Raw genomic sequence first — 27,616 nt, 5'->3', positions numbered from 1 at the left:
GCACCGATTTTAAAATCAATTGAAACACATTTTATTCGTTAGTTATAAATTGATTCCATCATTTTATTTGAATAAATTTTGTTTAAAAGTAAAGGTGACCATCTTGATGAATGACGTCTCGTTCGAACATTGAATTTTAGTTAAAATTTGATGGCTTAGTCGTAATTTGGATTGGAATTGTTGTTTTAATGCATTTTATAGATAAACAAAAACAAAAGTCCATAAGACAATATTTTTATGTGTGTATGTGTTTTGAGTGTGAAAAGGGGTAATTAAGAGAAAACTTCAAATCAAAACGAAATAAAAATCACTTTCAATGTGTGTAATGTTGGCAGATAGATTTTGTATGGTTTTGTTTGATTTCCCCTCTTATTGTTGTTTGCATTCGGCTGGAGTTTGATTGGCACCGCCGGCACCAGCACCGCCTTTTTTCTTATTGGCAGCGCCGTGACCACGTTGTTGCTGCTTTCCAGCTGGCCGACTTTCTTGATCCGATTCTGATTCTTCGTCATCTTCTTCATCACCTTCTTCTTCCTCTTCTTCCTCTTCTGAAATGGCAAACGAGAAAATATTTATATTAAAAATCTTGTTGTTTAAAAATTAAAAAAGAAAAAAAAAACAATACCTTCATCATAGTCATCATCATCGTCGTCTTCGACTATATCCCCTGTATAATAGAGGGCAGCTTTTGGAATAACTCGTGCACGCAAAAAGTGGCCGATTTCGAAGTCAGTGCTCAAAATCTGAAATCAAAAGCAAAACAAATATGTATTACACTGGCCTATTCATATTTAATCGGCTTGATTTCATTTCTTTGATACTTACAGCTTGGTCTTCGAGATCAATTTTGCTTTCGTCTTGAATTTGTGGTGGTTTGAAGAAATTGAAGAATGAATCAGCCGGCACTTGTTTGGTGACTGTGCGCACAGCTCCACGAGCCTTATGCTTTTGCTTCCGCTTGATGGTTTTAACTGTCAAGTTTTTACCTTTTTGCCATTCAATGTTGCAACCGACACATTTATAAATTTCGGGACCTTCAAATGTGAACGGATATTCGGTGTCGACTTTCGATTTGAGGAAATATTGTTTCGTTAGCACCGTATTTGTAAAATATTCATTTGGCTCGAAATGGAATTCAAGTGTGTACGACATTGGTTCTTGTTCGTAAATGATTTTAATGTCGATCAATTTTTTAAGAGCCGGCTCATCCGGTGCCTGAAGCATCGACGATAACATTTCTGTATTACGGAAAATTGTCAACCAGAAATCTGGCACACCCTTCACATCATCTTGGTAATTTAGCTGCAAATTTTTCCGCAATTCGTTTGTAATTGTTTGTACTTCAGGTGTGACATCTTCGTCATTGGCTTCGTAATTCCATTCGGTGTCTTTGCCAGTTGGCTCAACTTCGCCAGTGACAATGTTCTTTCTTTTGTCATGCAATGGCTGATAAAGTTCTTGATATTTTCGCTCTAAAGCGTAGACCTGTTATTAAACGATTAAAACAAATATTATTTTTAATAATTGAATTAAATTAAAAATAATCCGTTTTGACTGGTTCGAATCAAAATGTTACCTCTTCATAGAATTTAGCTTCAAGTTCTAGACGCTCGAGTTCAACATTGCGAAGTGCATTGATGCGTTTCTGTACGTTGACAGGCAAACCTTTGACCATTTCTTGGAGCAATTGACGACGCACCGCAGATGACATATATGCTGGCGAATTCAAAAGATATTGAGCATTCAATGAATTTGTTTCGACAACATCGCTGTCATCGTGATTTTCGTGCATTTCCAATGCAGTCGAATCGGCTGGGGCTTTATCGGTCATTTTTTTGGTTATGAACGTATATATTTCGTTGTATTATATTTAACTTCGATTGATCCTCTGTTGCTTCTGTTTCAATGTAGAATAAATTCATATATTTTAAATGTGATCAATAAAAAGGCGATGAAATATGAAAATCACATTCATAAAATGCGACATATTTAAAAAAAATCGTTTAAAATGCAATGCTTGCATATTTTAGATTGAAATCGATAGAAAAATTAGGGAAAGAAAAACAAAATCGGATTTTGTTTATAGTTTTGTGAATTTCGTATCAACGTATGCTATGAAATGCGCAATAATTCGTCGTATTAATTCTCATATACGTAAACGTTTTACAAGCAAAAAGAAGATACACACACAATTATCACGGTTTTTCATATGTTTGTTTCATGCTTTGTACGTGAACGCCACCATCACAAGAAGAGACAGAGACAAAGAAAGAAACAACAATGGAAACAGAATGTGAACAAAAGAGAGAAACAGACAAAGACGGAATAAGAGCGCGCCAGAACAAATTAAAATGAAGAACTGCGTATTTTTTGCTTCTGTTGACAACGGTTAATGGAAATGATTTTATATTATATATCTTATTATCAAGCCATCTCATTCACTACAATAGAAAAACGCAATTTAATTTTACGGAAAGCAATTTAAAAAAAAATGGGAGAACGACACGAGGCAAATAGAACCGCGAAACACTTGGACCGAAAATACATATACACACATCACATCGCAGATTATATACGTTCTTAAATTTAATAAACACGTGTTTCGGAGAGATTTCTAAGTCTTAATAGAAAAAAAAACGATTAATTTCAAATTCATTCTAATTCACACTCGATTCCGGCAAACACAAGTAAGAAAAAAAATGCGCGCTGCATAAACAAGATGCACCGATAATATGCAACCACATATAAAAACGGCTTCATAAGAAAAAGAATCTTTGAATTTACTTGCGAAAATTGCGAAAAAAAATTTAAATCCAAATATGCGCAATACAATTTGACCGAATTCCATAAATAAGTAATGAATATGCTTTAAATCGCAATAAATCGGAGATAAAAATTGCACAAATTTATTGAATACAGATAAAAAGAATGGAAATTCTAATTTAAAAAATGGTTTGTAGTTACCTAGAGTTGACTGGAACCGTGTGCACACAATATGAACCGATTTTGCAAAGAAAGAGATTTAACCATTGAACTGAAACTATTTCAAAAGCCACAGTCTCAACTACTTGGTACCAATACAATTTAGCCTATTGGATCGTTGCCGCCGATCCATGTGGTAGTGTACGCTCAAAATTGACAATGTATAGGCGCGTATAATGTCAACGCACATGTTCATCGCTATCTGTAAACCGTAATTTAGGTCTTCAAAAAATTGACTCTACCGGTTTATTTTGTTCATTGAACTAAAACAATTTGATGATTACATTATATCTTTTTTACATGCATTTATTGTCTTCCATTCTATTTTTTTTTAAATAATTGTATGAACAAAATGTAGCACAAATAATTTATTTTTATATACAGAGATGGTATTTCAATGAAATATGACATCTATTAGAAAATTGGTGAATTAAACGAAAACTCAAAATTCACAGTGAGGCAAAAATAAATTTGTAAACAAATCAAAATGTCAAATTTGAATTATTTTCACTGGCATCGATCTGTTTGGGAAAACTTCAACAAAAGTGTTGAAACGCGGCCAAAAAAAAATCGAATCCCATTTAAAATGTCTGAATATGGAGCAAACCTTCAGTCGAACATCATGGAATTGGTTAAATGTAAAAAGATAATCAAATTGATTATTGCTTTTTTTTTGTGTGGATGGATTCAATAATGTTTTTTATTGTGTTTGAACAGATGTTGAAAATTTTAAAAACCAACGACAAAAATTGGATGAGTCAATTCGTTGCGGAGAGTCGGAGCAAGCGAAGGTTATTCACTACTTTATTTTTTTTAACTTAAATTTTACATTTTGATAGTTTTTTTTTTTTTTTTTTTCGAATATATATACATACATATACATGTATATTCGATAGATGGTCGAAGAACTTGATTTGTTGCAAGAAAGATTGAATTTGAAAATGGAAAAACTGAACGCAATGAAGAGTCGACGAGACGATCTGAATCGAAAATTAGACGAAACTGAAACGCATTTAAAACAGGTCCACAAACAAACGAATTTCACACTCGAATGTTTATTTAATTTTTCCTTTATATTTCCAGTTATTGGACACAAGTGATGTTGTACTAAATTATATTAAACGAGAAACTAGCTCGATCAACAAAAAAATTGATCTCTCATGAAATGTATGCAGTCACTGTTCCGTTCAGTTCATCATTTATTCCAATAGATGAATTCCAACAATAATAAGTGCCTTATTTATTTATAACAAAGACAAATTAAGCTTAAATAAAATACTTGTGTCAGTAAATGTCAGTTAAAACTTAACTGTTTTATGTTTTAATTAAATAGTAAAAAAGCAATTTGGTTACATGACAGTAACTGCATTTAATGAGTACTGGAATAATTAATGATATTAAAAAAGGCATGAAATAGAATCGTTTTTTATCAGTCGATTTTTTTTATGAAATGAATGAATGAATATGGAATGAATATCAAAAAAAAAAAAAAAATCAATCACAGATTTTATCATGATGTATATCTACGGTGTATGATTTCGTGATAAAATTAATGTGAATATATTATGCATGACCCGATGCTTTTAATTCCGTCCATACGCGAAGCATCTCATTAGGATCATCGTAGCCATGGGTGGCAATAACATATCGGTAACTTTGTGGTCCAATGTAATTTGCTTTGTAAAAGTAAAATTCCTCTGAATGCAATGGTTCAATATTTGCTTTTAATGCAACAATACCTAAGTAAATATCATCGAATCTGAAATGAAAATTCAACATTTTTATTCTACGACACAATTAAATCGATAAAAATGGTGATCAATGTATTACCGAAAGTGTTTCGTGTACATGCTGGTATAGTAAATTTCGATCAGCGCCTCTCGTGATAGTATGAATGAACCGGCTGTCACATATGTTGGCCATTTATGCCATTTATATTCATCAAGTGATACATACCTGATCGGGGCAAATCACAAAAGAAAAGAACGAATAATTAAAAAAAAATAATTAGTGAATAATCGAAAATAATCGAGTGATACATACCATTTGCTGGACTTGTGTCGATGCGGATTCGATGAAAATACATATCCAGCAAATAACCTCACATCATATGGTAATTCTGTGTCAAGTAATTGTCTACCTTTTCGGTCGTTTTGTGTTAGCGTCTCTGCTTTGGCTAAGTATTCTTTGATTTTATTCATATGATTTTTTCCATCGATCGTATGTATTGCATTTTTATCAATAACGTCTTGAATTTCGATCAATTCTTTTTTATTATCTGCCAATGATTGATTTTTCATCAACATATCTGACTGACTTAGGCGTCTGGCTAATTTGCGTAACGTTTCATCGGCATCTTCCAAATATTCAGGATAATTAACAGGATTGCGTAAAAATCGTAGCACATTTTTGGTTGAAATATAAAAGTCATCGTCAACAAACATAAAGAAACGACTACGTGGACAATATTCAATGGCCCATCTCAATCCCATCATTGTTTTTATTGTATTATTAAAATACGAATCAATAAAATCGGCTTGAATAATGTCATCATATTGCTCACGTTCTTTATCAATAGCTGTTTGTAAATTTTCATCCTCTAACGTCTCATGTTTTGTGATGCCAAGTGTGAATACGGTTCGAATTGTTACATCATAAAAACGCTTTTCAAAGCCCCAACTTTGACGAATCGCATTGCGACGACTAAAATGATTCATTGCAGATTTAACAATAATAACGAGTCTAGGGACTATTAGTGAATCACCTTCATCGCGACATTTTTGCCGGCAATTCGATAAATACGTATAATTATATAGATTTGTTGGTTTGAGATCGGGTTTCTGTGCTTTTCTCAATTGCTTTGCATAATGCGGTATATTTGGATCGTTCAATGGATAATCGAAAGATGCATGGAAATCCTTCTCGAACATATGGGTGAATGCACCGAAAAAATCCAATAGAAATATAACAAACAATCCAAGTAGCACATATTTTAAACGGAACAAATGACATATTCGGGGAAGCATTTTTTTATCCTTGTTTGCATCGTCTGTCTCAGGTTGTTGATTTTGCATTTAGATGGATTCGATGTATAAACATTCTGCGAATATAAAATAAAAATAATACTAAATACCAGAACAAACGACAACACAACATTTTAAAACGTCAAAATTAAATTTTAAATTCACATAAAATTATGTAACGTTTTTTACCATAGATTTGATGACTACACTCAACTGAATTTTTTCATAAAAAAATTCATGTATTATAATTTAAAGTAGCGAGATAAACACGGATAAATAAGAAAGACTCTTAAAGAGGCATTCGATTAAAATACCGAAACATAGTACAGAAGGCACAAATACACATACACTCAATCAAATTGACGTTTTAATATTTGATGAATGTGTGTGTGTAGCAAAGACGTTTTATCATGTGGATTTCAATTTATTGGGATGCGTTCAGTGGGAGAGGGAAAGATGCGTATTATTTTTTAATTTCAAATGTTTTTTTCTTGTACCAAACATTTTTAGGCAAAAAAAAAATTAGCATTCAAAAAAGGTCAATTTATTCAAAATGGTTTCTTGTAAATATTGAACTCTTCATATTTATTAATTTGAGAAAATTTCAGCTACAGTAGTTTTTTTTAAATAGCTTCGCTGATGGCAGTAGACGGCGCATTGAGTGTGGCTCATATATGTGTTCAGCCCAGCGCACCATCTACACATATACAGATTTACGCGCGCATACATCTATACCAATGAAATGCTGACCAAAAAAATTTGTACTGAAAAACAAGGCTACGTTCAAGTTGCAGACTCAAGACTAAGCCATCGCACGATTTTTTTTTTTGGTCGAAAACAGCATTATATTCACAGCTCAACCAGTTCGGTGCGGTGGTGAGTGGCAAGTGAGTAAGATAGAGACGCAGTCATTTGAAAGTTCAAAACGAACGTCAATCAATGTAGCCCAATACATAGAATAGTGTATATGTACATGGATGTATGGCAAATACATTCGAAGACGGTACGCACTGACAGTTAAATACACAAAAAAAAAAACAGACGAAAAGACTTAATGCAAGCAATCGAGTGTGTGTTATTCTGTGTGTTATTTTTTTCATTTTTTTTCTCATTTTAATTCGATTTCTTTTTTCTCTCATTACGTTGCGTTTTCATTGATACATTGCGGATGTGTACAATGAAATTATCCACGCAAAAAATTTCAACCAATTGAAATAAAACATTAAATGATTAATTATCAAAGATTTTGAGATATTTATGGAATCGAAACCATTGTGAACATTTTTGTCAAAATAGTGCAAACGGTTTGGACCACTGAGAAAAATACAACAACAACAAATGTTTTGAAAGTGCTACACACAAATAAAAAGAAAAAACAAGTGAAATTTGCATGTAAACGAAATAAACAGAAACAAACGATCTATTTAGCATAATAGAATACAGCGGAAGATGTGCAAAAGCCAATTTTTTGGCAAAAATATTTGTGTTGAACTAGGGCTGCAGTGACAAATAAAATGCCTCACTTTTAAGTGGTAAATATATGATTTATTTTTTTTTCTTCTTCTTCTTCTTCTTTTAAATGAAACGTCAAACTGGGCTAGGCATTTGTGTTGTTTTCCCCATTCTCAGTAATGAATTGCTTGTGCTATTATAATTTGAACGTATTTTACCATACTTTCATTGTAATAGAAAATTAAATTTTCTAAACATAGACATTTTTAATAGCTGCAATCTCGGTTAGGCATAAGCATAATCTATCAACACGTACACTTGTCGCTAGTTGTCTTTCACTTGCTCCTTGTTTCATTTCACTTGAAATGGATACGAGCTAAGATAATGGAAAAACATTATTTATTTCTCTTCATTTACGAATGATATTTAGTGTGTTACATTTTCATTCCATGTAAATGGAAGTGTCAATTGCTTGCAGTTTGATAACCAAACTAAATCAGTTTTTGTGACCTGAATATTTGGTCTTTGAAGAACGAACAATAATCGAAAAAAAAAATGCAAATATCAACCAGCAAATAGTTGTGGATTTCAATTTACACAAATCAACAGTGTACACAATTTTTGGCCCGCATCACAATTTCGACGCCTGTTGTTTTTTTTTTCTCTCGATGAAATCGGTGTTCAAAAAATGGTCTACTCTTGCAATTGAATACATTGCAAGGTTTCCTATTTACATTTATTTTCTGGTTTAAGTCTAACTTGCTATTAAAATGACAAAAAAGGCGGCAATTTATTTAGCAAAATAACGAATTGATGATGTAAATTTTGATAAAAACTAAATGTCTAATCAAATTCGAGCTCCAAAAATGTGTATATATAGTATACTCTATCTCCGGCTCTGTCATTCATAAAACTCAATTTGATTTCATCGATCGCGAAATGTACGGTTTTAGAACATGGGAAACCTTCTTAGTTGGAAATGGGAGAAGAACAAATTCAATGTAAAGTGCAATATTCCCCCGACTTTGAAGCGAAAAACCATGACCTGTGCCAGCGCACTCACTGTAAGTGTGTAAATGTAGTTCATATGTGTATGCTGAGTTGCAGTACTGGCACTAGTACAATAACAAAAATATATAGGTTTTGCCTAGTCAGGCAAAATATGGAGGGAGTCAAAGACATGAGACACACAGCGCCGAATGCAGAAAGATCAAATGAAAAAAACGCAAATAAATACTCTTTCTCTCTATCTCTCGCGACAAAATAGAATTTGTATGATTTGCGTATGCATGTTCTTTGCGGGTATGGAATGCTTTTGTTATTATTGTTGTCGTCAACAATTCCAAATGAACGAAGAGCAACATCAATTTATTTAAGAGAATTATTGTACGTGAACATTTATGTGTATGAGTGTATGAGGAAAAAACAACGCCATATTTTAATGAGTTTTGCACGAGAATCGTGTTTCTCTCGTCTCTTTCATACTTTTTTTCAATTAACCATTGAAGATTCTTGAGCGACAGAATTTCTTTCACGTTGATTTAGTGGATGGAAGTGCATGGTCGAAACATTTTAAGCATTGTTAATATGACGACAAAATTGACCCTAAATTTGAAAACCAAAAAGATAATCTCTCGACACGATTTCAATGTTGCTCACATATAACTTGTTCTATTCAACAGATTGCCTGATTTTAATGACCATCCGTGTTGGGATTCAATTTATATTCGATATTTTTATATATATATATATGCTTTTACAACAATAACATGCTTCATCATAATGCTGTTGTTATTAAACGTATGATAATTCAAAAGCATACATAGCAGGCAATTATGATAAACAGAGCAAAACATACATGCTGACTTTCGCTTACGACGATTAAACATATTCAATGCTATCTTATGAATTATGAGTTCTGCATATGAGTTTCATAATACCACTGAAATGTGTAAAAAGCCGGGTTTAATTTCTCCAAACAATTTCCACAATTTTTGATCATAATGAATTGGCATTTTTTCCATGATAATAACATTTACTTAACTTTAATTTTTACAAATTACAAACACAAAATGATATGTAGTTTCGTGTTTTGGTGCCTGACATTTTGGTTTCAATCTTTTTTTTCTCGCTTTTCGATCCAGTTTAACAAATTCATAAGTCATGTTTTAGTCATTTTTTTAAAAATCCAATTGATTTTTTTTTTAAATTTCAGATGTTTGTAGAACAAGACATTTGCAATTGAATTGTAAAATATTGTGAATCTTCTTCAAAAAAAAGGGAAAGCATTGTGAATGTAAAACAATCGACAAATTATACGACAAATAAGTGACATTTGCCTCGAAAACGCAATTTTAAGAAAACGCTTATCAGCCCATCATTTCGGAGTTACAACAAATTCAGATAAAAAGAAATGGATACAAACGATTCAGGTGAGAAATTTACAATAACAAATCAATTACATTCCAAATATTGAATGTGTAAGAATAATTGGTTCAGGAGTGTGAATAAAGTTAACTTAATATAAGTGTACATAAATCCACTATCACAAGCATTCGGTGTTTGAGTTTTGATGACGAAACCTGTTTAACGAACTGTTTGAAATGTTTTTGCCGAAATTACTGTGGAAATGTCACCGTATTTAAACAGCTATCACAGCACTACATTGATTGTATAACACTGAAACAAAATGCTATCACTCATTGGAAACTATTTTGAATATTTTCGAAAAAGCGGCAATATTCAAGAGTATTCAAATGTATTTGCATTGCAACGGTTTAATTGGAAAAAAAAATCAGCAACAACAGATCTCGTGATATAAATAATAAACATTACAAGCTGTTTTGAACCTATCCATTTGTAATGGATAAACATGTAACATCATTTAAATTGTATTTTTGTTTATTTGTTATTTTTTTGTCAAGGATTCTCACTTTTATCAGTGAGATTAAATCTGAATTTTTTTGAAACACTCTCTGTTTTTTTTTTGTATTCGGCGGCATTTTTCGTTATCGTCTTTCTTTCTCATCTTTCTAAGAATTTTTGTTTTTCTTGGGCATGTATTTATACGTCTATAACTAGACAATAATTGTATACAATTCATTGTCTAGACTAAATACGGACGCACACGTTTCTTTCGAGGACATAAACACCCAAAATATATTTTATTGTTTATGCTTAACATTGCTATTTAACGCTAGCGTCGTGAATACATTTATATGCATCGTGGTTTTGTGTTTGCATCCTAACTAAAATTATTCATTTGCGTGCATATGCGTGTGTATGTGTTTACATGTATGTAAGAGAGCGCGCTAGGGATGGCATTTGAATGCGGAGAAATCGCAGCCAAGTGTTGTTCGTTTCATACAATTCATGGCCAAATGAAATGATTTGTGCGATGGAGAAATTATATGGACTTCAGTTGACACACAAACACATAACCCGGTCTTAATAAACATCACACAAAAACATCATAAAAATTCACCGCATAAACAACTGTGTCCTCTATGTTGCAACATCTTCTCAGTGTCGCCGGTACGCAGTGGACAAGCAATTTTATTTTTCTTTAAAAAGTTTTGACTTGGATATATATGCTTAGAAATATAATCGCACATACCGTCAATAAATATACAACAAAACAGGCTATCGATGAGCCAATTTGAGGCGACGGAACGAGAAAAAAAGAAAAAGAAGATAAAGCCGTATGGTTTTTGATTAAAAAATTCGGCCGCTTTTCTCTCATGCGAAACTAAACAGATGTCGTGTCAAGCATGAAAATTGTTTGCAATCAATTTTCTACACATAAGCACACATACATTAACATTCACAAGCTAATTTAAATTATTTATTCCATGCGATAATTTGTTGTTGTTGTTTTGGAGAAAATTTAGACAAAGATGGCATTGAAATTTGACCCAGACAAAATCATCCAATAGCAATATGCAAAAATGATCACTTTCACCGAATTTCTTTGCATTTAATTTTGACGGGATTTTCGCGTGAGAGATTTCCTTGCAATGACCAAGACAACCGATTTCTCAATCAATAAAAATTGATTTTCAATTTTGCCTTTGTATTCTATGACACTGTTCTTTTCAAGGTTATCACGAAAAGGTTAGCAACGAGAGAGAAGAAGAGAAAAAACAGCCATTCGTATGTATATATGTATGTGAAACGCCCTTTCCATGTGCACTATAAAACGGTTTTGAATCCAAAGCGTTGTTCATGCACAACAAATGTGTGAAAAGACGCAACGATACAACTACAAAAACAACGTGTAACCCAATGTCTGCTGTTTTAAATAGTACGCAAAATCTAACCACTAGCCCGGAAAAATGCAATTAATTTACCGCATTTATAAAGCGAAAGAAAGAGAGAGAGAATAAATTGTCGAAAAGTTACTCGCTTGCCTGCCTGCCACGTCTATTTCTGCATTTTTTGACAAATTTTCGGTACGCGGAATATTTTTGTATGCATGTGTGTGCGCGCGCGAAATGTAAACTTATGTAGATCTATCCCACTCTGAGTCTTTGTGTGCATTCTATTCGCTTTGACTAATATATAGATTGAACCGCACTCTCTCATACACACATACATATATGTATTCGTTTACCTCGTTCGAAATCGGTGTGTGGTGGAACTTCAAATGCTTGATGCACGCTATATAGAGAAACAACAACAACAACCACCACCACCACAACAAAACCAGCAACAAACCTAAATGCGATTGTGTATCTACAAAATGCGCAAATAAACTCCTTAAAATAGGCTTTTGTCATTAAAAAATAAAAATAAAAAAAATAAACCTACGCGATTTTTGCTCATTTCTACTAGATATTTTTCATATTTATATTGCAAAAGGCGAATGCGAAGTCCAATTTTAATGATTTGTGAACCATGTGCAAAATAACAAAATGTTATTCGCCGAATTTCAATCATATCCTTAAACCAAATGAACCAATACTTATTATGCCGAATTTAATTTGCAAATAGTCGGCCACTCTTTTCTACTCTCTTCCACTCTGTGCGCTAAACTATGGAACGATTTGGTTCGATTTCAGTTAATCAATGTATGCAAAAAAATGCACAAATCACTTATGTTCAAAACAGCCTACCGCCGTTTCCTCCAGCCAACTGTGTTATGAATGCCGCCACAATCAACTCACAAATTTTATTTCGCATGATAGAACAGTACAGTTTCAGCTGTGTTATCGGTAGGTTCGCTGTTGTTTGCTAGCGCCAATTTGTGTGTTTGTGTTACGATTGACATGGTCATTTATATGTATTTATAAATCCTGGTGATTTATTTCGTTTTTTTTTTTCGTGTTTTTTTTTTCTTGTTCTATTTGTTCTTCAAATCTTTCTCAATCGATCGATTGTTATCGGTTTCGAGTCGAACAAAATAAAATTTTCGAAAATTACTGTAGTTGAAAATCGATTTTAAATCATTCGTAAAGTAAATCGGTGTTTGTATATTTGTGATTCTCTTCGTTTGAAATTCCGTGATTGTTGGTGTTGTTATTGCGGTGTCGGTGTAGGGATATGAAATTGTTCTACAATCAAAATGAAAATTTTGAAATTTCTATACATTTCAATGGCATAATGTAAAAAATAAACCACACGAAAATAACGAAAACAATATGGATGTGTGTTAAAATCGTGCCGGATTTATTGAACAATTGTAAGAACTAAATCGTCACTTAACTTAAAACTCTCAGTCATACTTCAAGAGATATGTAAATTTATTTCCATTTTTATATCCAACAAAATCGAGTTTGTGACACTCACAGTAAATTGCATATCTCGAATCGTCGATTTTTATTTGTATACACATTCAATAAGTGTGGCGGCACAGTGAGAGAGATGTTCATTTGAATTGATGAGTTTTACACATAGAGCATTCTGTCAAACACTGAAAAACCATTAAAGGAGGCAATTTATTTATGTGGGCGCTACTTTCAAACTCAATCAATGTGTAATTACTTACATTACCTTGTTGAATCAAATAAATATAAATTGTATTCGCCAATTTGTTCATCTCAAATGATGATGAAAATCGCGAGAAGTCGCAAAATGATACGTCAGTCTTTCGAATCTTTTATATACACCCATTGATTGATGATCACATTTAATTTTTTTTGTTCAAATTACCTCAATTTCTACCATTCAAATAGAGAATCCAACCTTAAGAAAAGTATAAATTTTTATTTTTGCTTGAAAATAATTCAGGCCTACGAAGCAGCCATTCGCTTTCAGGCAAGAAGAAAAAAGAAAATCATTTGCTGTTGTCATAAAGTCATATTGACTTTTGCTTTCGATCCAAATGAGTTTTCTGCAACTAAAATCCCAATTTGTTTATCCGTGCAACGCACATTTTTCCCCTCTTTTCAACAATTTAAACCTTATTGATGAACAAAATACGGCAGCAGCAACAACAAAAGCATTTAAGTGGATTTTCGAAGCAATTAAAATGACTTATCAACTGAACATAAATTTTACTGAATGTCGAAATATTTATTTAATTCGAGTCCGCCAAAAATATCAGAGTTTTTGTTCTTTTCTTCTTCTTTTTTTCTTCGTACGACTTGTTGTTTTGCATCCCGTTCGAATCGATTCCTTTTTTGTATTTTAGTCGATAACAATCACATTCACAAAATTAAAGGAAATACACACACAAAATTTGATGTATTTTATAATTTATTTATTCACTTGTTAATGATGCAAATGGAATTCCAATTCTTTCTTCTTCTTCTTCATTTCACTTTCAATGGACATAGTGTCGCAGTTTGTTAATTTTTCATATAATGTTTTTATGTGACATTTCACAATAATATATGTGAGTGTCTTTTATTATTTCGATGATTGTAAATAGTAGATTAAATCGTTAAAATCTCGATTTGATATAGTTGATTGATCGTTACAGCTACACTGTTCAAATTCATTGGTTACAATTGTTGAACGTTTTCTGTAAAAAATGCTTTGAATTGAGGTATAATAAAAAATAACCGAACCGGCACCATTTTTCAAATTCAAATCGGATCGAATAGATTAGAATGAAATTCGATACAAACTCGAATTCCAGAAAATAGTGTTGAGCTGAAGAAATAGCATCGTTATATTATTATCATCACATTCATGTGAAACGTCGGAACATTTGAATACGCTTGCATAAATTTATTGTTCTCGATTGTAATTATTTAAAATTTTGTCGATAAATACCTCTATGTGTTAGATACAATTTGATTTGTCTAATAAATCTCGATTCTTGATTCCGGGTTAGATCAGTTGTATCGTCTTACATTTCGAACATTGAAAGTATTACCTTACGCCGTCTTACGCTCGGCTCAAGTACATTCATTTTATCATATTACGAATTACAATGTCAACATCCGTACGAAAGAAAAACGCAGTTTTGACTGATTATTGCAATGGGCAAAATTAACTGTATTACGAAAAATTAATTTCTGTATTACGAAAGCAAACGAAGAGTAAACAAGCACAAATTTTATTGCGATTTAAAAAAAAATGACCATTAATCATTGCGTAACAGAAATAAATCGGTGTGAAGAAAATAAATTCTACATAAAAATGTGATCAAGTCTTCATCATGGAGACAAAGTGTTACTAGGTTTATTTTGATTTTTTTTTTGTTTCGTTTAGTTCGTTCACTTGTGGATCGGTTTCAAATTGATTTACCAAATTTTTGTTTGGGAAGAAAACATAAAAAGTCGAGAACATTGAAATGGCACATCTGTTACCGTAAAAATGATCATATATATTCAACGATAAAATCCCACCGAAAATTCCTTGGCTCCACATCAATGACTGCCGCATACAGAACAATCTAAATGACAATAAAAAAGAGAACCACAGCTAAGGTTCAATTACTTTACAGCACTAACAAACAAAAACAATTAAAAAAAATCATAGAAGAAAAAAATAATGTGCACTAAAACATTTATTTGTTGTGTCGTGCCATAAAAATGGAAAATATTTTCGAAAATGCATCAATATTCATTGTACAAAGACAAACGATTTGACAGTTTTTCGTGCCGAATATATAATTAAGTGTCATCACTAATCGACCTATTTATTTCAATCAATTTATAGCTCATAAGTGCATTTAATTGGTGACATAAACTCCCAGTTGTTCCTTTATATTCGATACACACACACACACACACACATTTTTAAAAATACAATTGGTAAATGACAGAAAGAAAGAAAGAAATAAGTGATATATTTACAAATAAGGGCAGTCGCACAAAACGCCGATGAAGGAGCCAGTGAAAGGGAGAGCGACACTGAAATTCGATCGCACACTCTTTGTTCAAACAAAAAATGCTTAAAAAAGAAAAACCAATGCTTTCAGTAGCCGATATTATTCAAGCGCAGGGAAAAGTATGGGATCGTCCATTTTCGTCAGGTAAATGTTTGCAATTAAATTCGTGTGAAAAATGTGCCAACAATTATTAAATTCGTTGGCGTTGAAATCCATTTCGACCTATTGAGAAAAGTGACAAGATTCACTTGAGTCATTTGCTCAAAGTCGACACCATCAAATCAAATCAAATCACTTTGATAAATGACATCACATCATCAAAAAAAAAAAAAAAAACAGACAATAAACATTATTAGCTATAGCATATACAGCGTTAAAAGATGATTCTTTTTACGAGATTTTATATCTTTCTAAAGTGATTTTTGCAGTGATGTTCTAAGCATTGTTCTGCTTGACATTCTCATGAGTCGAATGATTAGTTGTTCATTTTTTTTGTACATTTGCTAATGAGGCGAAAATGTCACGTCTGCATTCACTTTGCAGTTCATCGAGTCTGTCATATGTGTTTTCCGGTTGTGCCAATCGAATTTCTGGAAATATCAACTTTCGATTTAATTATTCGTGCACTTTTTGATGAAAAAAAAAAGCCTTTAATAGATGGACTATTGAGCTTTGATGCCTACAAAACCCCAGGCATACTAAATTACCATGACGCAAAACATCGCGCGCGCAAATGAACACGGCATATTGTTGTTATTTTTTTTTTGTTCTTTTCTACTGAATCATTTCGGCCAAATATGTGTATTTATTAATCAAAATACTGTTTACTATATGTGTTCTCATAGAATTATTTAACGATTTCACGTTTGGAACAGTCAACAAAACTTCAACGAAAACACAAACGAGCAAGGCATACGGGGCGAAAAAGAACGTAGCGCAAAAGAAATACAAAGATAGACAAATGATATCCAAACATGCACACAAATCTCAATGATCACAATTAAAAAAAAAATATGTTTATATTTTTTCATTGTCTGCACATTTGAAGGTCACACATATGGTTTGCGCGCCCTGTTGCCGCGTACTTTGTTTCCATTTCTGGCAGTGGCGTCAATTTTTCGAGTATTTGCAAAAAATCACTTGTTCTAGCTTGGTGCATCAGGCACAATTCTCTGTACTTTCCATTTATTCGGCGACACGCCAATGGCAATGACAACGGCGACAAACGCAAAAAATATATAACCGAAACACACAAATAATGTAATCGATCTCCAAAAGTACCTAAAAATAAAATTGGTCATTTGTTTTTCATGTCAGGAGAACCAACGAAGAAAGAAAAATTATATATGAAATATATTCGTTGATGCATCCGATGACGTCAAAGAATGTCCATTTGGTCAACGATACACTAAGTCATTTGAAAAAAGTTACGATTCACATCTGCACAATTTCATGTGCGAGAATGAATTTATTAAAAAAAAATCGTTAAAAAATGGCGTATCAAGCCGAACTTGACCTTGATTTGACGTGTATACTTACTTTTTTTTTTAAATATAAAACCTACACTATTGCCATGCTGACATTGTTTTCATGACAGCTCTATTACTGCGCTTCTACATGCACATTTAGTTTTTACTACACAGTATTTTTTTTCTCGCTACTGTATAAATCAGATCAACGCTCCTTCGTACGCGATGAAAACACGCTTTTTTAACATTCAAATAGACGTGGCTTTTTGACGGTCGACTTTTTTCCTCGGACACATCGCTTTGATTTTCAAAGAGCTTCATTGAAAAAAAAAAAAAAGAAAACTGTGAAGAATGGTCGTGCATTTGATTGTAATTGGTTTTTCAACAGAATATTAGAAGAACACACCTTACGTTTGATCGTTCAAAAGATATTTGGATGTATCGAATTCTACGGAGTAGATCGAGCCAAACGAAAAAGATACAAAGTCAGACAGTGCGTCAATTTAGTAATCCATTTAATCGATCGAGATAAGGACAAGAATTTAATGTATTTTTTGAGACATGTCCTATCAACTGCATCAAATATGTCTGTCTAAATAATAGATTTTTCTGCATTTACTGGTATGAGTGTGTATCCATCGATTGTTAGTAAATATTTAAGCTCAAATGCTGACAAAATGTTCGGGGCTGTTTTGTGCACAGCTTGAGCTATACAGCATACATACGACAGCGTACAAGGAGAAGTGTCTTCCGATTTCTCAAATGCATAAATTTAATATGTGAACCGGGTGTAGGGCATGTGTGTGTGTATTGTGTGCGCTTGTTTGAAAATAAAACGAAATGATGATCTAATGTTGCTCAAGGTCACCCATTTTAAGCGAATTAAATGTACAACAATGAAAGCGACGCTCTCTCATCAGTGCAAACTGAATCAGCTCCAAAATAACAAAAACAACAACATCGAGGTTTACGCTAAGAAACGAAAAAGAAGTATATAGGAGACAGAAGCCGAATTCGGCATGAAAAAATTCTATATATGTATAAATGTCTATATATATGATACGTATACATGGTCTAGAATTGGCGATGCGATGCAATCCAATAGAACTTTACCAATATACATATAAAACTATGCACATGTGTGAAATCTCTATATCTAACAACACATTGAATGTCTACGATCATTGATGTGTGAGTGTTAGCGCGCTATATTCAAGAGCACGGCGAACAATGATAACGGTTTCACTCAAATTGCAGCGCTTTATTGGTCTCACTTTGTCTTCTTATTTTATATTCAACTATATTGTCTGAGTATCGGTTTCTGTCTTATTCCAATGAATTTATTTTTTTAAATACTGGTGATTGGTGTTCCACACAAATTAACCTATGATGAATTATCATAGCTGTTTACATATTTTCTTCTATGATAATCGGAATGCGTGATTTTTGTTCGAAAATTTCTTTTCAAATCTGTGAAATACAGTCTTTGTGCAATTAAATTTTGCCAATAAACAAATAAAACGCACTTGAGATGATATGAAAAGCAACAATTTCAATGAATTGTTCTGTGTATTCATTATAAAAAAAAGGAGAAATTAGACAGAGGAACGTATATAAAACCATATCTAATATATGTGAACGGTGCAGAATGGGTTGTCAGTGTACAGAAACCTATACTCACTCAAAGTCATTCAAACACTACCACATGCACATACGCACAATATACAGCATACGTCACTATTCCAGTTTCGCGAAATTGCAAGAAAATATTCACCGTTCGTATAACATACATACGAAATTCAATTTGCATTTGGTTTCGCATTCATTGTTCCACAATAACTTTCGATGTGGTGCGTTCGCAGATTGTGTTGTGATGTGCTTCTCTCCCTCTCTCTTTCAATTTCTCATAAATCTGGCGCGCACATAAGGGTAAACGAATGCAACTCAAACTCGATTTTAATTTCTTGAATTCATCTATTATTATTATTATTTTTTTTTTTGTTTGTCGAAATTATGATGCGTTTGATTTGACGGAAGAATATGTTCTATTCTTCTCTCTATTATTTTTCATTTTGAGAAAAATGCACATTCATTTCGACGGTGGCAAACGGTGATTTGAAAAATTAAAAATAAAAGTTCATTTCATATTTAGGTAGCATTACCCTTGGCCACATCGATTACGCCGAAATGGTGCTGCAACAAATAAAACAGCTGCCAAATAAACACAACTAGAGCTTACAACAATATTGCCTTTGATACATCAACAACAATAAAAATTGAAATTAAAGCATAATGCGAAAACAAATACATTGGTATCGTTGATAAACACGCAAAGCATATATAGTGCGATGAAGCAGTCGTGCGACTTCTACGCTGATATAGACGTTGTTCTCTATCTTTCTCTCTCTCTCTATCTCTCTTTCTTTCCATTCCTTTCGCATAATTTTATTATATGTATTTTATATTTTTCTTCTTCTTTAAATTGTATGTTACTATCGATGGCCGTCGTCGTTCAGTGATTCATGCACTATTGCCGTTTCAAGAATTGCTCAGTTTCTGTGTCTTCATGCTTTTGTTTGAAATTTTGTTTGTTGAATCGGTGCTTTCTAACATCCAGTGCACAAAACATACATTGTTTTCTAACGAGACGGAAAGAAAAACATTCGATTTTGTAAAAATTATACGAAAACTGATAAAAGTGCAATGTTTTTGGTTTTTATTGTTTTAAATCAAGTTTTGTCATCGTTCACAGCTTAATCCACAAATGTACTATATTTGAAAACTCTTTTGGATTTTCGATTATAAACGAGAGATTAGCCGCAGAGAAAGAAAAAAACGATTTATAGAATTAAATTCAATAGAGGTAAACAGTGAAGTGTAACACGCTTTGAAAACCAAACAAAATTCTGCCATTTAAATAAATTTGAGTTTGACATTTATCTTAGCCTAATACAATTTTTTTTTGGATATAAATTCAGGTTTAAAATATCGTTTATTTTCGCATTAAAGAATTTTATGCAAGCAACAAATGCGGTTTTGTTTTGAAATCTTGGGTCGTGGAGAAAATTCAAAATATTTTCAATAAATGTCAAACAGAGAGATTTAAAATGAATAACCGATTCAAAGTGGAATTTTGCAACAAGACAAAAACTAACACGTCGGATAAACGAAGCGACAAGATTACAGTGTTGTATTGAAAAGTAAATAAATAAATTGGGCCAAATGTGTTTCATTGTTTACGTATGAACCGAACGATTTCTTGGAAAGAAATTGGGTCAACAGAAGAAAAAATAATTTTTATTTTAAGAATAGAGACTAAAGTTTTGAATAATCCTTTTATCCATGTTTTATTTAATTAAAAAAATTAATAATAATAATTTAAAAGCAAACAGCTTAATCAACACAATTAATAATCATTTATAAATTCTGAATTATAGTGCTGGATCCATCACTAATGGGACAAATGGGGCCGATTTCACCGCCAGAACTAAAACCAGACACATCACTTTTAAACGGAAACAGTATGGGTGGATTTTCACCAGGTCCAGGACCGGGTAGTCCGAGTAATTTCAATCAAATGTCAATCTCGGCTGCAACAAACATTTCGCCAACAACTGCACAAAATCGCTTATCTTACCCGCCAAATCATCCGTTGAGTGGCTCGAAACATTTATGCTCGATCTGTGGTGATCGTGCAAGTGGAAAACATTACGGAGTGTACAGGTGAGTTGTTAATTTGTTGTTGTTTTTTTTAATGAATGGAAACACTTTCGAAATGAAAACGAATACATTGTTGTCGTTAATATTCTGAAATAGTTGTGAGGGATGCAAAGGATTCTTCAAACGGACCGTCCGAAAAGACTTGACCTACGCATGTCGAGAGGATAAAAATTGCACAATTGATAAGCGTCAACGAAATCGATGTCAGTATTGCCGTTATCAAAAGTGCTTAATTTGTGGTATGAAACGTGAAGCGGTTCAAGAGGAACGACAACGTGGTGCTAAAATGTTACCAAAACAGACAGACGATGTCAGTCAAGCAAATCCGGTTAGAGATTTAACAATTGAACGATTAATGGAAGCTGAACAAAAGAGTGAAAATAGAGGCGGTGATAATGCAATACCTTATTTAAGGGTTGGTCCAAATTCCGTTGTTCAAGCCGAATACAAGGTAATTTTAACCAAAACCAATGGCCATTCATTTTGTCTAGGGGGTAGACACGAATTATAAAACTTTGAATCATGTGAATCACAGTGAATCATTCAAATGTCAAATAAGCATCACTTTTGGTTTTATTAACATGATCGTTCAACAAATTCTAAATATTATCGTTGATTTTATTTGAAATTTACTATAAAAACACAAAAAAGATAAAAAAATGAGTTAATACATTTAAAAAAACGTCAAGAAATCATTTTTTCGAAGACAAATAATTTTAATTTATCAATAAATACTTCTTTCATGACACATAAGTGACATTTCAAATGTCATCTAAACAATGTGAATCTTTTGAATCACAGTGAATCAAATGAATCATGTCTACCCCCTAGCATTTTGTATATTGATCAGTTTTATATGGTGATTTTCCTTTTGCAGGGTGCCGTTTCACATTTATGTCAAATGGTGAACAAACAACTTTATCAGTTGATTGAATATGCCAGAAGAACACCACATTTTGCACAATTACAACGAGAGGACCAAATCACTCTACTGCGGGCTGGATGGAATGAATTGCTGATAGCTACAGTTGCGTGGCGTAGCATAGAGGTAATCAATTGTTTATTCTGAATTGTGTGTAAATTTTATTTTTGAGAAACTTTTGTTTCATTCAAATTCTATATTCAAAATTTTATTTATAGTTTCTCGATCAGGAACGGACAAATGCCGATGGGACGATTGATCGACGGGCTCCGGTGCGGCCACCTCAATTGATGTGTTTAGGTCCTAATTTTACACTACATCGAAATAGTGCACATCAAGCTGGTGTTGCACCAATATTTGATCGCATTTTATCAGAGCTCAGTGTAAAGATGAAGCGTTTGAGCATTGATCGAGCTGAATTGACGTGCTTAAAGGCAATAATTCTATTCAATCCAGGTAAAAAAAAAATTAAAAAAACATAAATGAGGTGTCATTCTCAATTCAATTGTCATATTTCCTGTTTTTGCATTTTTCAGACATTCGAGGACTAAAATGCAAGCAGGACGTTGATTTGTGTCGTGAAAAAATCTATGCATGCCTTGACGAACATTGTCGTAATCATCATCCTGGCGATGATGGCCGGTTTGCTCAACTGTTATTAAGATTACCAGCGTTACGTTCAATTAGTTTAAAATGTTTAGATCATTTATATTGTTTCCGGTTGATTGGCGACAAGAGCTTAGAGACATTCATTGGAGAAATGCTAGATACACCTCTATAAATTGAAATAGACACAGACGCAATTATAAATATGATTAAAGATATAGATGTCAAACTACTGCTGGAGTTTCTTTTATGGCCGGTTTGGATGGCAGCATATTCATCACACACACACACACATACATTCACCGAATACATCAAAGAGTGTCAGATTGTCATCGTCCACCACCAAAAACAACAAATAAAAACAAATAGTACTATTATGCAAACACCGTAATCGAGTCACATTACATTCTCTTCATTCCGGCACTTGTTTGATTGATAGTAGCTATTATTATCATCCTTCATCGTTATTTACAGACAAATTGATAAATACAAACAACAAATGAAAAGATTAGTTATTACATTTCAATATAATAAGAATATATAGATGAAATTATTAAGCACTTGAGTAGTTGTTTATTGAAATAATTTATATGTGAAAAAAAAAAAAAATGAAAAATGAAAATGATAAACTGAAAAATCTTTTTGATAGTGAAATTAATATTTTTGAATACAGACAAAAGAAAACACAACCAAGTAAAATACAATTTGAAGGATGTGTCTCTCAAGATGTGAGCTTAGGAATAGGTAAAAAGCTAAAGAGAATTTAGTGTGCAAAATATATAATTGGCAATGGGAACGAGTCAAAGAAATAATTATTATTTCCCTTCTTTCTTTTCTTTTTTGTTTGTAAAATGGAAATTTATCTGTTTCAATTAAACTCAATTCAGATTCAGGTTGATTCGTTTAATATCTATATATATAAATATATATATCAGACAAATTAATTACATTAATTATTATCAAATTGAATCTAACACAAAAATTTTACTAAATTCAGTATTTAATGGAACCAATCATTTTATGACATGTGTACGGTTTAATGGATATTGTTTTCATGATTAATAATTGATTTTTAATCGTGAAATATTTAATTAATTATGAAAATAATCGTTTTCATGACTTTAAAAAAAAGAATGCCACAGTAAAATCTGATAATAATGGAATGTTTGAATTGAAGAAAATCTTCGAAGATAAATGGAACGGTTTTCATGAATAAAAAAAACTAAAAGACTAAATATATAAAGGTTACACGATTAAATTTCATTATTAACCGATTTTACTGCGGATTCAACCAATATTGAATCGAATTTGAAACAAAATTCAGCTTTTTTTCATGATGTTTGTGGCAGCAAAATGGCAAATATAAAGATAAAAATATGAAAGATATAAGTGGTGTTTGTATGAAATCAGTTTTTTTTTTTCAAGTATTTGTTATTGGCACAGAAATTCGAGGCAACTGTATGTTCTAGAAGGTAAAAGAACGTTTATTCAAGGTAAAACTCTCTCTCTCTCTCTCTCTCTCTTATTATTCAAATACCCACCTTTGAATAAAAAAAAATGCAACCCTTGAGCATAATATTTTTAAATGAGCGTCTTATCCACTTTTTATCGTGCTTGCATCATTAACAATGGATAACACTCCTACATTGGTAATTTTTCGCGATAGGCAATAAAATTTAACCATGACCACAATCAATAGCATTGTTATTGTGTCTCGTTCAATATTGAACCCCACATTGAAAGTGTTTTCAAATTGAAATATGTATGTGTTGACATGGCGGTAGTGTAACCGTGCTTGCTTCGACGCACACACACTTTTCAACTGCTTTTATGCGGTGAATAAACTTTTGCAGACAGGCAACCGTTTACATTCGTTTCACTATAATTCAACTCGGCAATCTGTTTATTTACGGCTTCAAAATATTTTAAGTATTTTTTTTAAATATTTAAACAATTAGTTGTCGAAAACTGTTCAAAATTGATCAAGATTTAAAAACCAATTTAAAAAAACATTGAAAATTTCAAGTGTAAATGTGATAGTTCTCAGAAATAGAAGAACATTAATAGTTTTGATCAAGAAAAAAATTGAAAGTCTTGAAAGAATTCAAAGTACGAATAACTGACCTAGGAGTGGTACTATTGTGAAAATATAATCGAGATGCAAGTTATGAATTAACACCAGATGAAAAATGTAAGTTAAAAGACGAATACATTTTTTCCTATGTAGTTTTAGTAGGTGGTAACAAATTTCATTTTATGTTTATGATATGCAAGGAAAAATCAATTAAAGAAAAAAATCACACTCTGAATCGAGTATATTCCTATATGTGAAGCAACATTCGTTTTCTTGTATGTATTGGTCGAGTACCTTGGCAACCAGTAACCATCAACAAAACAAAATACACTGAATGCTTGTGTGAGTGTAAATGTGATAATGCAACTGGTCGGTGTGTATTCTGCATACCTTGAAATTGTGTGAGAGTTGAACATTATCCTTATTGAGAATGTGCAGTACTCAAAGAATATTTCTAACAAAATATGCATTCAATTTGTTCAATCGTACAGCATTCAATATTTGACATGTAGGTTGCATATACTTGAAACTAACACCACATTTGAATCGATTTGAACGTTCAGAATCAGTTATACGGTATATTAAACAAAATGTTGAACCATCAATATAAATAAATTTTAAGTAAGTACTAATTAAGGATTATCCTTTAGTGAAAATCGTATGCAGTCATTTCACTTGTAGAGTTCAACATTTTAATATAGCTTTATAATTGAACTGAAATTCGTTGTTTGAAACTGCATTGTGTCAATGAACTTTCATCATATATCTAAATGTATACAAGCTCACACCGTGAAGCATATAGAATTTCAAAGATCAAGGGACTTTTGTATGAATAAAAAGCTGTTATAACTTTTTTTCATTCACATGAGAAACTATGACCTCAAAATCTATCACTGCCGCTAACTATGTGTCGCATTTAGTGTGTATTGAAGTCGTAAAATAGCTGTTTACACTATTTCCCCCTTTTTTTATTCTTTCAATGAAATGTTAGAACAAAGCCGCATCACTGAATGAACGATAGGCTTGAAGATAATGCTCTTTTGCCATGCTGAGCTTTAAAGCGGTATTCTCTCCAGGACTGTTCAAATATTTATTTTTCAACCCAATGCATTTTCTATCAAAAGTCCTGTGAAATTTTATACTTTACATCCATTTTATATTCAACTTTCGAATTAGACGACTTTTACAGTTTGACGTTGTGACATCACCTCAATTACCTTAGATCAATTTAATTTATATTGATCATAAATTTTGATTAATTCATTCCCATTCGTTCGTTGAATTTTCCGTTGATCAAAAAAAAAAAACTGTAAATAATTTGGAGCTTTCAGTTAAAAAAAAAAGAACTACTAATTTTAAATTGATGGATTGGTATGAATCTGGTCAGTGGTGGTTGGATGCTACTAAAAATGGAAGTTCAAAATGGAAGAGTAGCTCTGGTCGGAATCGAACTAAAGTCTACATATATCCTGCGTACGGTCATTCTGAAGATGTTGATATCATAAAAACATCATCACCAACACCAATGGCCACAACGGTTCGATCAACCACAACAATAAACAGTACACCTTCTGATGATGAAAGTTTAGTCATATTGCCAGGTACAAAAAAAAGCGTGACGGATATTTGAAGTGAATGAATGTGCGAAAACTGCGTTAACTTTTTTACTTCATTAATAAAATGGAAGGGAATTAAGTGCAAAACCATTTCGTGTGTGATTAAAAATAAATGATAATGACCATATTCGTTTGCCGATCATTTTAAAAATCGATTATTTTTCGGTGTTTGAATTAATTCGCAGGTCCCGAAGATATCAATGACTTCACAGACGGATTGTATCAATGGTCTGTCACATTAAATGCTCGAATGTGGCCACCTATTGAGTCTGGCGCTCCAAAGCGATTTCTAGGCTTACCAGAAATTGTGTGGTGGGGAATTCTAAGTGGTTGCCTAATTGTCTTCTTCATATTAGTCTTTTTAACGTTTTTATTTTGTTGGTTTCTACCACGTCGCCGTCAGAAGAAATTTGATTTATCACAAAATTCGGCTGTTACGCGTGATTCAACTGGATTATCAACGGCAAATAGTACCGGAGTTATTTGTAAGTAAAATCAACATTAAATATAAAATTGGCATACATTCGCATTGATAAGCGTAAAATATTTCTATATAAAGTTCCACATTCAGCAATCGGAGTGAAACCATGGACAAATCTTCTAACAAATTCATCGTCGGTTTGTAATTCCGTACAAGCATCCCAGTACAATTCACCGCCAATACATTCACTAACATCGTCTTCAATGTATCGCCATCAATATATGCTTAACTATCAACAATTTCCATCGAGTTCAAGCTGTGGTGTTAATAGTAATGCATCGAGCTTTGATGATTGTTCATTTCAAAATATTCCCGAAACGCATAAATCGATGTGGGTCCTGAATCCTTTGTACGCTTCCACCAGTGGTATGTTTTCTGTGAAATTGAGAGTTCACCTCAAACCTTTTTAATCATATTTATTTTGTTTAAAGCATTTAGTGAATGTGAGAACTATCGAACACGATCACTACCGGCATGGGGACGAATTAAACAACGACCAGTCACAACTGATGATATAGCCAATCTTTATGTTAAGGTAATTAAATACTCACATGTCATTCTAAAAAATGACAAAAATAATAATTTGAACATTATGAAATTTATACATTTGAAATGGCTTTCAGATGAATTTGAGCAAAAAAAGACGCAATCGAATGTGTCGAGATGAGGCTGCAATAATAGCGCTTTGCAGATCGAGATCACAAAATTTATCTGGTATACCATTTGAACATGAAGGTAAATCTTTGCTTTTGATGTTGGAATTGCAATGTAAATTGTTAAAAAAAATTATTTCCATAGGTGTTGTTGTATATGATGAACGTACAGAACTGTAATCAGGGATAACAAGAATAATTTACCTTCAATTCGTCTCGTAAAGAAGAAACTTCGGTTCGCTAGCATTTAATACCTAATGTGTCATGCATACTTTATATGACATTGTGATTTAAATTTTTTTTCGAAGAGCACAAAAAATCGGCATTGATAATTAAT

General features: G+C 32.5%; 5 protein-coding genes across 5 annotated transcripts; 3 read left to right on the top strand and 2 right to left on the bottom strand.

Annotated features, from left to right (window-relative positions):
- Positions 1-38: 38 nt before the first annotated feature.
- Positions 39-3,096, bottom strand: LOC116345450 (nucleosome assembly protein 1-like 1-A). Its single transcript, XM_031774836.1, has 5 exons — positions 2,965-3,096; positions 1,577-1,897; positions 826-1,485; positions 626-743; positions 39-548 (listed from the first exon to the last, which is right to left on the bottom strand). The coding sequence occupies exons 2-5, from the start codon at positions 1,829-1,831 to the stop codon at positions 370-372; spliced, it is 1,212 nt and encodes a 403-aa protein (XP_031630696.1). The 5' UTR covers positions 1,832-1,897; positions 2,965-3,096; the 3' UTR covers positions 39-369.
- Positions 3,097-3,382: 286 nt separating this feature from the next.
- Positions 3,383-4,291, top strand: LOC116345451. The gene is made up of 4 exons (XM_031774837.1): positions 3,383-3,620; positions 3,700-3,773; positions 3,879-4,004; positions 4,066-4,291. Exons 1-4 carry the CDS (start codon positions 3,470-3,472, stop codon positions 4,144-4,146), a joined length of 432 nt encoding a protein of 143 aa, XP_031630697.1. The 5' UTR covers positions 3,383-3,469; the 3' UTR covers positions 4,147-4,291.
- Positions 4,271-6,328, bottom strand: LOC116345449 (beta-1,3-galactosyltransferase brn). The gene is made up of 4 exons (XM_031774835.1): positions 6,195-6,328; positions 5,026-6,082; positions 4,813-4,938; positions 4,271-4,741 (listed from the first exon to the last, which is right to left on the bottom strand). Exons 2-4 carry the CDS (start codon positions 6,054-6,056, stop codon positions 4,546-4,548), a joined length of 1,353 nt encoding a protein of 450 aa, XP_031630695.1. The 5' UTR covers positions 6,057-6,082; positions 6,195-6,328; the 3' UTR covers positions 4,271-4,545.
- A 6,314-nt stretch (positions 6,329-12,642) lies between these two features.
- LOC116345448 (protein ultraspiracle) lies at positions 12,643-23,273 on the top strand. The gene is made up of 7 exons (XM_031774833.1): positions 12,643-12,670; positions 15,117-15,882; positions 20,645-20,930; positions 21,024-21,378; positions 21,805-21,975; positions 22,068-22,305; positions 22,386-23,273. Exons 2-7 carry the CDS (start codon positions 15,798-15,800, stop codon positions 22,628-22,630), a joined length of 1,380 nt encoding a protein of 459 aa, XP_031630693.1. The 5' UTR covers positions 12,643-12,670; positions 15,117-15,797; the 3' UTR covers positions 22,631-23,273.
- Positions 23,274-24,083: 810 nt separating this feature from the next.
- LOC116345082 lies at positions 24,084-27,597 on the top strand. Its single transcript, XM_031774129.1, has 7 exons — positions 24,084-24,104; positions 24,959-25,037; positions 26,331-26,630; positions 26,705-26,992; positions 27,058-27,161; positions 27,250-27,361; positions 27,425-27,597. Exons 1-7 carry the CDS (start codon positions 24,084-24,086, stop codon positions 27,457-27,459), a joined length of 939 nt encoding a protein of 312 aa, XP_031629989.1. The 3' UTR covers positions 27,460-27,597.
- The last annotated feature ends 19 nt before the right edge of the window (positions 27,598-27,616 follow it).

This window comes from Contarinia nasturtii, unplaced genomic scaffold (genome assembly GCF_009176525.2).
Source record: "Contarinia nasturtii isolate CC-2019 unplaced genomic scaffold, AAFC_CNas_1.1 Cnas_scaffold_1240, whole genome shotgun sequence".
In the NCBI taxonomy this organism is placed as follows: Eukaryota; Metazoa; Arthropoda; class Insecta; order Diptera; family Cecidomyiidae; genus Contarinia; species Contarinia nasturtii.
The sequence above is the reverse complement of the archived record's forward strand: the minus strand, read 5'-3'. Positions and strand labels throughout refer to the sequence as shown.